The 14,702-nt window shown below is 44.4% G+C and overlaps 1 protein-coding gene across 1 annotated transcript; it reads right to left on the bottom strand.

Moving 5' to 3' along the window:
- Window positions 1–204: 204 nt before the first annotated feature.
- Window positions 205–13,631, bottom strand: cdc34a (cell division cycle 34 homolog (S. cerevisiae) a). Its single transcript, XM_061078427.1, has 5 exons — window positions 13,168–13,631; window positions 5,050–5,136; window positions 4,726–4,823; window positions 3,183–3,317; window positions 205–3,068 (listed from the first exon to the last, which is right to left on the bottom strand). The coding sequence occupies exons 1-5, from the start codon at window positions 13,348–13,350 to the stop codon at window positions 2,846–2,848; spliced, it is 726 nt and encodes a 241-aa protein (XP_060934410.1). The 5' UTR covers window positions 13,351–13,631; the 3' UTR covers window positions 205–2,845.
- Window positions 13,632–14,702: the final 1,071 nt, after the last annotated feature.

The raw sequence follows: 14,702 nt of genomic DNA, 5'->3' as shown, positions 1-14,702 counted from the left end.
CTCCTCTGTCCACTGAAAGGTTTATAAAACCATCAAGTGCAAGAATACGAGTCTCGCCTCTCGGAGCTAGACCCAGAGTTTCACTCAAATTGCATTCACTTGCATTCCTGCATCTAGAAGAGAACACAGAGAAATCTTTACATCTCTCAAACTGAGCAAATAAAAACCCCCTTCCATAAAAAAAATGAAATTGAGAAGTCAATATCTAATAAAGATCTTTATTTCAGAGTTTAAATAGATTTACAAACCATAAGAAAAAAAGAAATAAACAAAAAACATCAAGTGATAGTCAAAATATCCACATGTGCATATCAAGGGATTGTAAACAGTCCTGTGAAGCCAAAAAGTGAAACTCCCCAGGGTCAGGTTCACTCAGAGGGGAAAAGGATTTGTTTGTTTTGTTGGTTGTTTTTTCCTGAGGTTCTTGTTGTTTTCTGTAATTAACTGCTGGGGTTTTTTTCCCCTCAGTGATGCTGCCACCAATCAGAGCTCAGAGAACTGGGGAGGAGGCGATGAAAACAACAGTGGTTTGACAAAAGGAAAGAAATAAAGAAAAAATGAAATCCCATTCACCCTAAAAACACTCAAAACTGAGGGGGAGAATCATTCATAGGCTGTGGAACGGACATCAGTCAGTTATGGAATAATGATCACTCATTGCTGAGTGTTCACAGCTGAGCCGGGCTGGAGAGAGTAACTGTTAAATGTGCCGGGTCAATTTGGTTCTGTGTTACTTTCCGGATTTTCGTGAAATCAAATTGGCCGTACATTTTATTTCGCTCTTCCGAAGGATCCGGTTTGTTTTTCAGTTTTTTTTCAATCAATCAATCAGATCAATATTCTTAGCACTTAATACATATAAGACAGAAAACATTGCAGCTTACACCACAATTAGGAAATAAAAAGATTACATCAAAATACCAGAAAAAGAAGCCCCCCCAAAAAAATAAATCGGACAGCCCTCAGGCCATTCACAATGCAACAGTTTTAGATTAATAATTGAGAACCTTAGTCCCTGGACACAATCCCGACCCTTATAGCAGATCTAAAACCACAAACACATCATCAACAGCATGCTAGTGAAGAACCATATTCTCCTGTTCATGCTCAAAGTTCAACCCTATTCCCCCCCGTGCCTTCCCATTTCTGTGCTTCTTCTCCACAACTTCTCAGCGTCACATAAACGATCTGCGAAATAATCACTCACTCATTCACTCGCTCACACATAACGGATACATTGTTACAGCAATGTTGATCAGAAATACTGCTGGATGGTGGTACTGTGTCTTTGAGTGTGCAACAGAGGACTCCTGACAGAGTACAGACAGAAAACCAGAACCCTCCATCAGGCCAATTCTTAAAATCACTCGCACTGTGACCTGATCTCCTCTCAGGCAGCAGGGGGCATTGATTCAGATGAGTCAAGATGGCTGTGGCCCAGTAGAGCAACTCTGAGTAGAAAAAAACAACACGCTGCCTGTGCACAGAGCCGCCACTAGGGGGATGTGCTCTGTGACGTGTAGAACCTCACTCTTGTTTCCTCTTCCTCTGGGGACGTGTACTCCACGGGTTAGGAATACGTAACCACTGACAAACAAAAAACAGGTATGTCGGTGGCTTGTAAAACTCAACCTGGAGTCTGCCACGCTTTAAAGCACTGCATAAGAAGTGAGTTCAAGCACTGACTGCATAGGTTTCTTTTAAATACAGTACATTGGATTTCATGAGCAGCAGCAGGCTCAGATAGCTGTTTGTTAATGCATCCAGGCCACGAGTAGCACGTGCTTGAGTGATGAAGGCTGCGTGGCAGTCGCTCGAGGACGATCCTGATCTACATTCCATACTTCAGTTCAGCTGTTGGATCTCACCTTTCTTACTCACAAGTTCAACCCTGGACAAAATCTGACGGAAGCAGTTATTAATAACTTGTTCCTTCAGTTTTTCAACGCCGGAGACCTTGCGAGCCTGAATATCTCCCCCTGCAACCTTTGTTTGTCTGGCCGCTAACTTTTTTTTGCTGTGACCCGTCTGCCCCATGAGCCGTTCAGATCTGCGGTATCAAGGAGCGAGGGAAGGCACAAGGTAGAGTGAGCGGCTTCCCTTTTTTGGAGCAGCACGAGCCCTGGGGCTCTAGAAATGTCAGAGGTGAGGCATGACAGGCCTTCAAACGGCCTGGTAACTGGAAGTCTCACACATGGCTCAGAGGCGGACATGACTCAGCTTTTCAAGACGCGCACGCACACAAACACACAGTATAATTTTTCTAAATTAGGTTACTTTGCAAATACTCTACGCTCTGATCTGACCTGTGATATTACATTCCTCTCTGCTGCTGCTGCTGCTGCTGGTCCTCACGATGGTGACAGTGGGTGACCAAATAAAAAAGACAGACCACACAACTTATTGTTGTTCTTCTCAAAGCCAGAGGAAGAAATATGTTGTGCAGCTCAAAACAATTTGAACAAAGTTACCGGAGCAGACGAGCCGAAGCAGACGAGGAAGTACTGTTGCCATAAGGTTTCCTGCTGTGTGTGTAACCTCTACTCGGACAAAAAATATGAAAGAATATAAGAACACATGAAGGAAACCAACAAAAAGAACTCTGTAGCCTTCTTTTCTTCGATGCATCAGGTTTTCGTGTGCAACGGTGACTGCACATGTGACAGGAGGGGACAGTGGGACCTGTGCTAAGTGAGGATGGTGATGAGGGGTTGAGGGCAAGAGGAAGAGGGGCTGGGGAGACGGGGAGTTAAAGTTCAGTCCATGAAAGGGGAGGGAGGTGCGGGTGGGGGTAGGGGGCAGGGACTGGTCAGGGGTGAGGGGCTGGCGTCACAGGGAGGCGAGGTCAGGACTCCTCGGTGCCTGAGTCGTCCTCATCGTAGCATAAGTCCTCATTGTCGTCCTCATCGTCATCGTCCTCCACATCATCGTCGTAGTAGTCGTCGTATAGAAGGTTTGAGCCGTCGTCTGTGGGCGGGACTGTGGTGCGGACGCAGTACTCGTCTAATGTGATGGGAACCTTGACGCCGTCCCGCTCTGCATCAGCTGTAGTACCCAGCACCTGCTTCCTGTGAAAGGGAAAGAAAAAGGGAAAATGTGACCACAAAGAAGGTATTTTCCCCCTTGGTACTGTCATTACCTGCTACAAAAAAACACGCCCTGGTGTATGAGGAGTTCCGCACCTGATGATCTCGATGTACTCTTTGTCCTTGCCCTTGCTGTCCTTCCACTTGCGGTACATGACGGACGCGTCCACGTTGGCCGGGGAGAAGGTGTTGGGCTCGTTCAGAAGGGAGATGACGCTGAGCAGGATGGTCCTGCAGAGGAGACGTCAACAGACACAGGCAAGTGAAGAGCGAGATTAAAATAGAGGAAAGAAATACAGAGGGAGGACAAGGGGAAAGTAATAGGGGGGTAGAGATGGAGGCAAGACGAGACAAGGGACATTGAGAGCACAAGACAAAGATGTGCACAGGGATGGAAAGACGGAGGTGTGGACAAAGAGAGGGGGAGGGGGAGACATGAAGGTTGGAGTAACACAAGCAGCCTGCAACACATCAATCTGTCTCTTTTAGTTCTCAGCTCTTATAGAGATACTAATAGACAACACTACTATTAATTATTTATACCTGAATCAATAGTTGGACTGAACAAGTGATGGATCACCATACAAGGGGAGTGAAAAGATTGACTGTTAGAAGTAAACCTCTTCCTATGAACTGTTTTCACACCTGTGATCTCCCACCGGCTTTCTCAACTTGTTTTCTTCCATTTTTGTTGTTGTTCAACTTGGGGCCTACAACGGAGCCAATATTGTTGTACATGGCTCTATTCAACTGTGTGCATTTGTGCATTAACATAATGCTTAAAAGGGAAAGCTAGGGAGAGGAAGAGAGAATGGGGAAGCTGCATGGGTTGAATAAATGTGTGTCAAGTAAATATCTGAAATAAAGGGGTATGAATTATACATCATGTTTGGATGTTTGCTGCATTTACACTGCAGCAGGTTGGCTGGCAGTCGAGGGACGATGTCAAGTAACCATATAGTGTTGTGTTAGACGCTTGGCTTATTAGCACGGTTGGTCCTAGATCCTGTGTGATGCAAGATTGTGACCAAACTGAGTTGGAAATTAGTCAGTCCAAAACAACATTAGTGGTGGTTCTAATGCCTGTTTTACTGGCTGTTGACGTTTGGCTCTGTCCAGGGTCTTTCATTTTACTAGTTAACTCTGAAATACACCAGCCACTGTGCAGACCCACAATAGAGGAATCTTAGAACAGCTGAATTAGCACAAAACAAGATATTTGACCCACCTAAAGAAAGAATCTATGGAAAATGTTCCGACTTTAACTGTCAAGTCACAACAAAATGAGGTGCAACTGCTTGAAGGCAAGAAAAATGCATCAACTAAATCTTGCTAGGAATGTAGGAAAACCAGTCAAAAAACTCTGAAATGGTTAAGAAAGCTTGAAGCCCGGTCCAGACTACATCAAAAGCGCTACTTCTCCGACACCGATCTTTCTATATTAATGTAAACCTGAGGCACAGATGTGTAACTGTCTAAGTACTAATGCTTACTCGCAGCTATGTTTAAGACCCGACAGATAATTCCAATAATTTGATCTCGCACCGGACAAAGAGTCACTCTGCTGATGTGGTTTTGTGTGTTGCTCTTTAACAAGAGAATCTAGATATAGAGAAACCTAGAGGATTGTGTTGTGTACCTGACGTTCTGTGTGGGGTTCCATCTCTCTGATGGCAGCTCTCCGCTCTGTGGGTCGTCCACTGGTGGGTGCAGGATAGAGATACACACATCCCCATTCTAGGAACGCAGGAGAAATTTTAGGCTTTGGAACCTTTTCTACACAGTTTGTCTTAAATACCTTAACATTTCTGATTTGGAATCACATGACAAGAATGTATTGTTCAATAATAAACTGTTTTATGCCCTGCGCATACAAGCAGTAGATCTCAGGTTTATTAACAAACTCTAGGAAGCTACAACTAATTTTGTACAGTTTTAACCTAGATTTCCACTGATCAGTTACCTCATAAATGTTGGGGTGCCACATTTTGGTGAGGAAGCGGAAAGCAGGTGGAGAGTACGGGTAGTCGACGGGGAACTTGATCCGAGCCTGATGGTGAAAGAAGAGAAATAACAGCATTGTGAGCGGCAGGCGGTTTATCAACACTTCTCCCTCTGCAACAGAAGTCCTGTCCATGTCACGTCATGGTTACTTCCCTCTGGGTTCACTGAATTTAAGTCTGTGGAATACTGCAGAGGCAAAACACTCACACACCTTCATACACATACATTTATGGCTCCGATGTCAACAAACAACAGCTAAAACGCCTCCACAATCGGATTGATCAGCTTTAATAGTGACTCATGGAAACCTATAAATAGTAGCATTAGTGTTGTTGCAAACCCTAGTGAGGGGGAGCTGATGTGGAGGAGCTAATGACAGTGTAATGTAATATGGTGTAGAGGGAGGGAGAGAGGGATGGAGGGAGGGAGGTGCATTCAGCTGCCGAGTGTGTGTGGAGCTTAGAGAAACACCAGGAGGGTGGGTGGAGTCGGGTGGGGGATAGGGACATCATGGTGGGGGTTTGTCCTCTCCAGCTGTCACCGCAAACCCAAAACAATCCACTACTCATACCCCATGTTCTGCTATTATATACAACCCTGACACTGAAGCCCCCCACACACACACACACACACATACATACACCACTATCTGCACATGACACCAACTACACTGATTACACACACGCAGACACACACACACCCCACTATCTGCACAGGACACACACACACACTTCACTCACAGCATGAACCCCACATATCCAGTCACACAAACACACTTGCTCACATTTGCTGATTCGGCATGGTCAGCTGGTCCTCGCCACAGAGAACCGTCAAGCGGAGGGGGGTGAGGGGGGCTTGACGGCTGCCTGGGAGCAGGGAGGTGGTGGTGGAGTGGTAGCGGGGGGGAGGAATGGGGATTCCAGTTGGAATAATGGAGGTTGTGCTCCGTATAATACTGTAAGCCTTTAGAGCTCTTTGCATTCTAGCGTTTTACCCAGGCTGTGTAAAGCTCAAACACAATGTTCAGAACAAAAGTCTACAAATGTGATGCGTTGATGTTCCCTGACTTGTGCTGCTGCTGCTGCTTGTGTCAGTGTGTCAGTATGTCCTGACCTCCAGTGCTGGAGCAACATTTGTTGGTACTGGATGTAGTCCCTGATACCAGTTCCTGATTTGACAGAATAAACCTGTTCTCAGACCACAGAGGAAACACTGACTCAGCCCTGAGAGAATGCTGCCTGTGTGAGAGAGAGAGAACCAAATCCCAGGGTCGGACTGACTTGGCCAAAACTTGCGGACTTTCAGAGTGCAGGGGTTCAAGCCAACAGTGTACAGATTACAGGCTGGCAACAGGACAAGACATAGCAGCCAGCCAAGCGGGACGGTGACGTGGAGAAGAGGCCGAGGCTGCAACACAGAGAGCTTGGTTTGTCTTCTCAAACAATATCAGCATCCAACTCATCTCTGGCCACAGCCTGAAAACTGGGAGAAGAAAATCTTTCCTTGTGCTTTTGGGAAAACTCACTCTCCGTCATGGCATGTGCGACTGACTGTTCAAACGAGTATTGACCTCAATAACAAGAGCTGAGAACTGCAACATCTGCCAGTGAAGATGTTTTAAATAAGCTACAGTTGCTCTCATCAGCATTATTTTGAAAACCATTTAATCCAATTCAAAAAGAGATGGAAATGGTGCAAAAAAGAACTAGAGGGCAATCAGCAGAGCAAACTTATGCCAACACGTCAACAGCAAAGCACTTTGTTTGTCTTCCAGATATGATTTTTCTAACAATACAGATTGTGAATGAAAAGCTCTTCAGCAGCTCCAAATCGGAAAATCACAGATCTCTTCAGATGGATTAAAAGAATCCCAAAAGACCACCAAAATTAAATTCACTCATCTTTTGGCAAAGATTTGTCTGATTGAGTGTCTGAGCCATCTTGGAAACAAAAGGAGGGTGAGGCGTGGAAGAAAACCCAATACTCCATCCAACAGTGGAAAGCAAAACCAGAGCCACCCACCTCTTTGGTCAAACACAGAAAAAGTATACCTCTCATCGTATGAAGCATTTTAATACAAGTCTTTTTGAATAAAAATAAAACGATTCCATGTCTCATTGTAGCCTGTTGTTGGGGGGTTTACGCATCAACGCTTGCCATAAAATAGCTTTAATAACTGTGAATACAATCACCAAGTAAAGCAGCAAGGTGCTAATATGCATTATGAAAAGCATGTGCATCATTCCCAGTAAGATTTCACAATGCAGCTACCCAGGAGTAATTTTCCTAGTAACCCAATATCACAAACTGAATTCAAACACTAGTAATGCATTCAGTAACCGTTAAAAAGAGCTGTGATACAATATATCACTGACAAAGTGAGGAGGCTGCTTGTGGTTTGATTGATTTAAAAACAATTGGGAATATTGGAGGATCAATTTGTCCCCGATGCTTGTGTTAAAAAATAAAAAAAATACATGACAATAAAAAAAGGACAACGTGGTGTTAAACTTCACTAGACCGAAGGTGAGAGTGCTGTAACTCCTGACCTGCCCACCCAGCAACGAGTTGACACCAAACCCGTGGTGGATAGAGGGAGGAAGGGATGGAGGGAGGAGAAGACGGATGTATTGGTTTCAGAGTGGCGGAGCTGGACTAAACAAAGACAGGCTGCTTGGTTTGCTCATTTGCTCTGCAGCAACTCGTCTCCTGTCTCATCAGCACCGAGAAGACAGAAGCAAAGAAAACGCCAGGAGGAGGAGGAAGGGCCTAACACAGCAGGGTCTCAGGATGCCAGAATCAGATGAAAAGATTTGCGATATTCCAGAAATCTCCCTCTTTCTAAGAGTCATATTCTAGTGTGATCATGAGAACACTCAAGTTCTCCTCACAGTGCATCCACAACCCTTTTGGATCAGGGAGTAGTAGGTGATGGAAATAAGGTATTGCTTCACATGTTCTACCAAGATCTCTGTCCATCACAAAGCGTTAACCTCAGTACATTTGTTGCAACATGCCACAACCGGATTTCCTGTCATGCTTCATAACCCGATTGCGCACTAAATTAATATAGTGCCTGGTCTGAAGGGGATTCACTCTTAACAGCTCATTTAAGTGGTGTACAGGAAGTGCACACGATTTCCTGACCAGATACCCTGGAGGGGCTTTTAATAACGATATAAGAATAAAAGATCAAACTGCATGGTCTACGAAAACTCTTTCTTGGATTGGGACTTAAAAAGGCTGCCTTGAGATGATAATGATAATGGGAATGGGACCGAACGTGCCCACCCTGTGGAAAATGACAGGGAGGTGAACTAAACCGGGTCAATGCAAAACCCTGAATAGGGGAAAATTCTGTTCTCCCTGCACCTCTCTCTCTCTTTCTCTGGCTCACACATACATATAGGTCCCAGCAATCATCATTACCTCCACTTATAAGGAGGAAGTAGATGAGAGGAAAAGGATCAAACAGGGGTGTTATGTTACAAACCAGTTCCTTGGTGACTGAATCACGTGGAAAATTAAAAACCACCAGCCAACATTTGCGTCATGTTTCAAAGGTGGGATTGCCACGCTCATATCCCATACAGTGTGAGACAAGGAGCACATGGCCAGGTCTTTAGGAGACGGCCTTAGTCGACTTCCGAGGCCTCACCCTTACCCCCGCTCGCAGCAGGCTCTCCTTTCAAGGAGGCACCACAGCGAGGAAGGGCTCCGTCTGCTCTTGATCTGACTGTTTCTGTACTCCTTCTTTTTTCCCCTCTGCCCTGCTCTTGTTTCTATGTGACACAGCCAGAGGGGGGGAAACATGACTCCAACTGCTCAGCCAGGCCCGGCCCAGACAAGTCCTGTGCAGCCTGGTTGGGTCCTCTTGCCCGTAACCCCCCCCCCCCCTCACACACACTAGCAAGGCTAACACAGAGCTCACACAAATTATGAAGCACACATGTGAGGAGGAAAGAAAGCAGGCACAAACCCAGTGTCAGCTGCTCGACACAACCCCCGGTCTGTCAGAGGCTAAAAAAGATACAGAGAGGCCCAGGCCAAAACTGGAGGACAACACTTCCCATTCTCTGTGAAGAGGTAGTCTGTCGGGTAAAGCACCTCATTGAGATATGCAAGAGGCCCTATTTCGATTATAGTTACACAAAACCAAAATTCTAATCAATGCTGCTTGATGCTGACGCAGCAGCAGTTTCATAGATCCCGGGCACCTTCACAGCCCCGGGTCACTACAAACAGAGAATAGTTTCTCCTGTAGCTCCCCACGAGAAACCTCTCTGTGAAACCTCTCTGTAAAACACAGATATGAGGCCACAGATGGCCTCGTGTTTAGGATGACAGGCAATAATCTCTGATGTTGTGTTGCATGAGACAAAACAGAGCAGGAAAAGGTTATAGCTGTGAACCAACAGTCTCTGGAGACACAGAAAAATGTCATAGTAGCAGCACAGTAGATTTGGTGGGTTTGGCGTTTATGTCAATAAACCACGCAGCTGGTAATAGCAAAAACATAAAAAATGCCAATACCGACAAACTGAGTTCTAAAATAATCATACGGTGAATTTAGCACTCAGTTCAAGCAATAAAATCTTTTTTGTGTTTGGGTGTAACTAAACTTAACTAAAGGAACACTGTGCACCTAAAACTAAAAGAGCACAGCTAAATCAAAGCTTCAAACCATGTCCTTTATGCCACGTAAGTTAAACTTATTGGTCGAGCCTGTGTTTGCAGTGCACTGCCTTGACTCCTTTGGAAGTACAGTCATTACTTTAGGCTGGTTGAGAAGTGACTTGATTTAAACTGGGGTCACACCAACAGATCTAGATTGTATTATTATCAGCAGAAAATCTGCTGTGATTCACTACGTATCTCATCGGCAAATTAAGACTTTAGCTAAACAAACTAAACAAAGAATCGTTGTAAAGGGACTATGTTGAGCAAAATATTTTCCATGTGAAATCTCGACCATCAGAAAGTAAGGCTGGTGTGGTAGAAGTGATGTTTACAGGAGTGTGATTGTGTTATTTAATGAATTATTGCATCTAAAAATTTCCCTGGGGTTATGAAAATGTGCTAAATAGGGAAGTGGGAGAGATCAACGAGAAAAAACACTGATGCAGGTCATGTGTCACATCATTGATCATGATTATGCAACATGTTCGGCACACAGTTGAAGCCAAACTACCATAAAACTACAAAGCCTGCACATTATTTTTAATTGTAGAGTTGTATAAAAACTCTAGAATCATATCCCTATTTCAAGGTTTTTATTTTAAAGGCTAAGATTGTGTTAAATAAATTAAAGTTTAAACCTCATCGCCACTGTATCATCATAACAGCCAAACTAAATACATACATAAACAGAGAACACAGTGGCAGAAGGTGTCACTCTGTTGAAATTATTGTGTTACACATCACGCGGGCATGTCATCTATTAAACAAGAAAAAACAACAACATACCAGCTGGTGAAGTTCTGTGTAAACATGGAGAGGTGGCATGATGAAGGGTCTTCTGAATAGATATTTTGTTTGATCTCTATATAAAAAGGGACTGCTGAGTCACTGAGCTAGGACCATGGCTGAGGGAGGGCCTGACGAGGGCTCTACCTACTTTACTACGTAGCAGGAATTGCTGTTATTGAGGCAACGTCAAGGTTAACTCTGTTTTCTCCATCCCATGCAGCTGGTGCACTTCTTCTTTATCACGGCCAACGTTAGGTTGAGTGAAGCCAGATAATGATAAGGTTCCTGAGTATGTTGAACTTGTTTTGTATTACAGGTCCGGGCCCTAACACACACATACAGAGGATCTAAAGCCTGAAAGTACCTCAGAACCAGCAAATGAATGTCAGCTAAGGGCCTATTGTGAGACCCCGAGGTCAATGGTCAGTTTGTTAAGATAAGGTAGTGTTTATTAACATATTATGGATCCAAGACAGTTATCTAACACTGTCTGAATAACATTTCAGTATGTATCGGCCCACATTGTTTCTGCGGTCATGATATATTTATCATGGTGTGACTCTTTGAGAGCAACACCCTTGTGAAATAAATACCTGACTCAGCCAGGTTTCGTGTGACGTCACGCCCGTCCCTGTTTCTGATGAACAGGCAGCTGCGAAGTGTCATAACTGCTGGTTTGTTTGGGTAACCCGGTCCTAACGTTGTGCTTTTTTTTGTTATTCTTTCTTGTTAGAATACGCATGGCAAACAGGTTGGATGGAAACCCAGCACAGAACAATGAGTCACGACCATGCGGTGGATTTCACAGCTAGCCTGTGCATTCCTGGCCCGACAAAGGAATCCTGTACACAGCACCCAAAGAGAACAGAGAACGCTGTCTACGGCAGCCTGGTCGGGGCGGCCCACTGCCTGCACTTACAGGCTTGAAAAAAGACCAGAGGCTAAACGAACAGGCTTCTCAAGAACCCGAATCACAAAGCACTGTATGGCTTAACTGATGCAATGTGCTGGATAGGCTGAACACAGTGGGAGTCATTACTGATACTTCAACTGTAGTTGTTATGTGGAAACCACTGAATACCGTGGGGCGTAGCATTATGAGCCTATGATAAAAAAAAAAGCCCTTATAAAAAAAATATATTCATTAGAAAACATTTGTAACCTTTCAGGTTCCTTAAATGTATTAAGTGTGTGTTTTTCTCAAAAAGACAGGACTGTTGTGGCAGTGGAACAAAAATTAAAGCTCATGTTTTATTTGTTGTTTTTTTTGACTGAGAAAGTCATAAATCAAAGTGGATTACAGGGTGAATAACCACATTAGTATAGGACTGAATATGTGGGTGAACAACAATCTGTTGGTTGTTTTTCAACATCTGAAGTTGTTTTTCTCACACAATCATTTAGGTATGAGACAAGTCAGCTCTTGCCCCCTGCTGTGCCAACCAATGCAAAGCCATTCTATATTTACAATGTAGGCGTATATGTTACGGTGGGACTCAAAGTGAGTCGGTTTGTGTGTCTTCATCCGTTTTGCCTAAAACATGATAAACAACCAGTAGTTAACTGTAGGTCAGAGGTCATAGTCATGGCTGTGACGAGGAGGAGAGCTGATAACCCTGAACCTTTGAATAAGATAGTTAATAGTAGGTAAGAGCCAGAGTAGAACAAATTAAAATGTCTAAATTAAAGGGTCAGATCCAGTTGAAATCTTTTTTTTAAACAATACAACAAATAAATATGACAATTTGTTAGGAATTGTTATTTTCTAAGGTTTTTTGTCGTACACAATGTGCTTGAACAAGCTACAATTTTCTAAATATATTCTATTGTGTGTAGCTCAAATCTATAGAGCCACCAGTGAACTGGGAATGCTCACCTTGAACGTGCACCTTACTGGATTATATATTATGCATGGATGTTGAATATATACAGATATTTTAAGCCCCATGTGTAAATTGTGGCGCCTTAATGGCCCTAAATATAGCAACAGCCTAGATCTGCTACTGTCTCCACTGCCAGTAACACAACTGTATCTGTGAAAGCACAACATCTTCAATCACAACGGAGGAAGTTTGCCAGGAAACCGATTAAATGGCTCATGAGTCTGCGTTCGACACGCTGAGTGTCCACAGCTCCAGCAGCAACACGTTCGAGTACACAAACAGAAGAGGGGCCTTTAACCCGGGGATGTGGGTTTGTCATGATGAAACACACAAAGTTGGATGATGAGCTCGTCCGATCAGATGTTTCTACGCAGAAGTGACGGTCAAAGGCTCACGGTCACCAAAGGAGAGATCCGAGCTAGCTTGTTTAAAAATGAGCTCCAGGCAGAAAGTTTCAGCGTCTGCTAGCTCTCACGAACACAATCTAATGATCCCGACTGAGAGGAGTTGATTGAAAGTTGAACAAAGAGGGGGAGACGGTTTTATCGCTGTAAACAGGAAACAACTGCCAATTAGCCGTTAATATTATCGACTGTGACCCGCTGTGAATAAAGACGGTGACTGAAAGGCCATCGCTGTCCTGTGCGAGTGAAGTACTTTAACACAAGCTCAACCAAGCAGCCACAGAACAATAGATCGCCTGCTAGCTAACATTAGCCACTTACCTTAAAATAACCACCCTCGTAGTGCGTATTCGGGGGTCCGAATATCGCCACTTCCCAGTTGTACATGTCCGACTCGTCCACCAAAGTTATCTTGAACCCTTCCACCGGCTCGTCCTGGAGACTCTTCATCTCCAGCATCAGTGCTTTCTGGGAACTGGCTACATGGTGCCCATGCTGAGCCATGTTCCTCAACCACTCGTCTCGGATGTATCCGCCGACACCACCGCTGTCCCTGCGAGGAAGGAGGAGGACGAGGCGAGCTCGGTGCGAACAATAGCCGCCAAGTCCAACAAAAGCACGCGTGACTCTAGGTTCTGTGGGTTCTGGTCCGAAGCCGCTTCTTGTTTATAAAAACCTCGACCGTGCTTCGTTGGGTCCGAAGTAGAGCGTCTTCTTCCTCTTCTTCTTCCTCTTCTTCTTCTGTTGTTGTGAACAGTCCAGTGGAGCTCCAGATCAGTCAGGGTGAGCTCGAGTCGTGGCAGCGGTAGATCGTAGAGGCACTTCCGGTGTTAGCAGAAACTGCCACTGGCATGTAAAGGCCACTGCCTTTGTTGCCTCCATACAGGCTATGGTTTCCACATTGTTAGAGGAGTATGGCTACCACACTGTTCAGAGGCAGCTGCCTTTGTTGCCACACTGTTATGAGTATGGCTACCACTGCTAGGACAATGTGGTTACCACACTGTTAAGAGGCAGCCGCCCCTTATGCCTTCATACAGTCTATAGATGCCAAACTGCTTAGAGCAGCTGCCTTTGTGGCCACACTGTTTAGCGGCAGCTGTCTTTATTGCCACAGTAGGAGTATGGCCACCACACTCTTTAGAGGCAGCTGCCCCTTATGCCTCCATACAGTATATGGATACCACACTGTTTAGAGGCAGCTGTCTTTATTGCCACACTGTAAGGACAATATGGTTACCACACTGTTTAGAGGCAGCTGCCCCTTATGCCACCATACAGTCTATGGATGCCACACTGTTTAGAGGCAGCTGTCTTTATTGCCACACTGTTTGGCTTACAACTTCATAATGAAGTTCTATTTTTTTTTAACATGGGAGACTCGAAACAAAACAGTTTTATTTTGGTGACATTAGCTTATATGGAAGGTCACCTCCCTTAAGTTTTCAGCTGCTAGCTCGCTATAAATGCTACCTCAACTTAGACCGACTCAGCCATATGCATGTTTTCAAAATATACGATGTCCTTTAAAGTTTGCTTTTTGATTTAGTAGTGCAGCTGGTGTAAGTCGTGTCTTTTTCACGGACGTTTTCATGTACATACTATAAGTTTAGCTGGAGTGCTTTTGTATTGAAAATACACACAGTAAGTTTTACTCGCTAGCTTTGTGTTGATGCTAACGATGGTAACCTGCCTGCTCTCTTGCTCTCAATAATAAAAGACATTTGCTTTCAAACAAACTAGTTTTACATGAAATTTAAAAAATCCACAAACAGCGGATAAGTTCTGCTGTCACGCAATGCTTTCTGGGAATAGTTCATGGGGATACATACACAGTACATCTGATGAATCAAATG

Source organism: Limanda limanda, chromosome 9 (assembly GCF_963576545.1).
Source record: "Limanda limanda chromosome 9, fLimLim1.1, whole genome shotgun sequence".
NCBI lineage: Eukaryota > Metazoa > Chordata > Actinopteri > Pleuronectiformes > Pleuronectidae > Limanda > Limanda limanda.
This window is presented reverse-complemented; position numbering and strand designations above follow the sequence as displayed.

Coding starts and splice junctions, on each gene's coding strand:
- cdc34a (XM_061078427.1), bottom strand. CDS start 13,350: ATGGCTCAGCATGGGCACCATGTAGCCAGTTCCCAGAAAGCACTGATG. Junction 5,137..13,167: donor ACGAGGGTGGTTATTTTAAG/GTAAGTGGCTAA, acceptor TTTCACCATCAG/GCTCGGATCAAGTTCCCCGT. Junction 4,824..5,049: donor GGCACCCCAACATTTATGAG/GTAACTGATCAG, acceptor CTGCGTTCCTAG/AATGGGGATGTGTGTATCTC.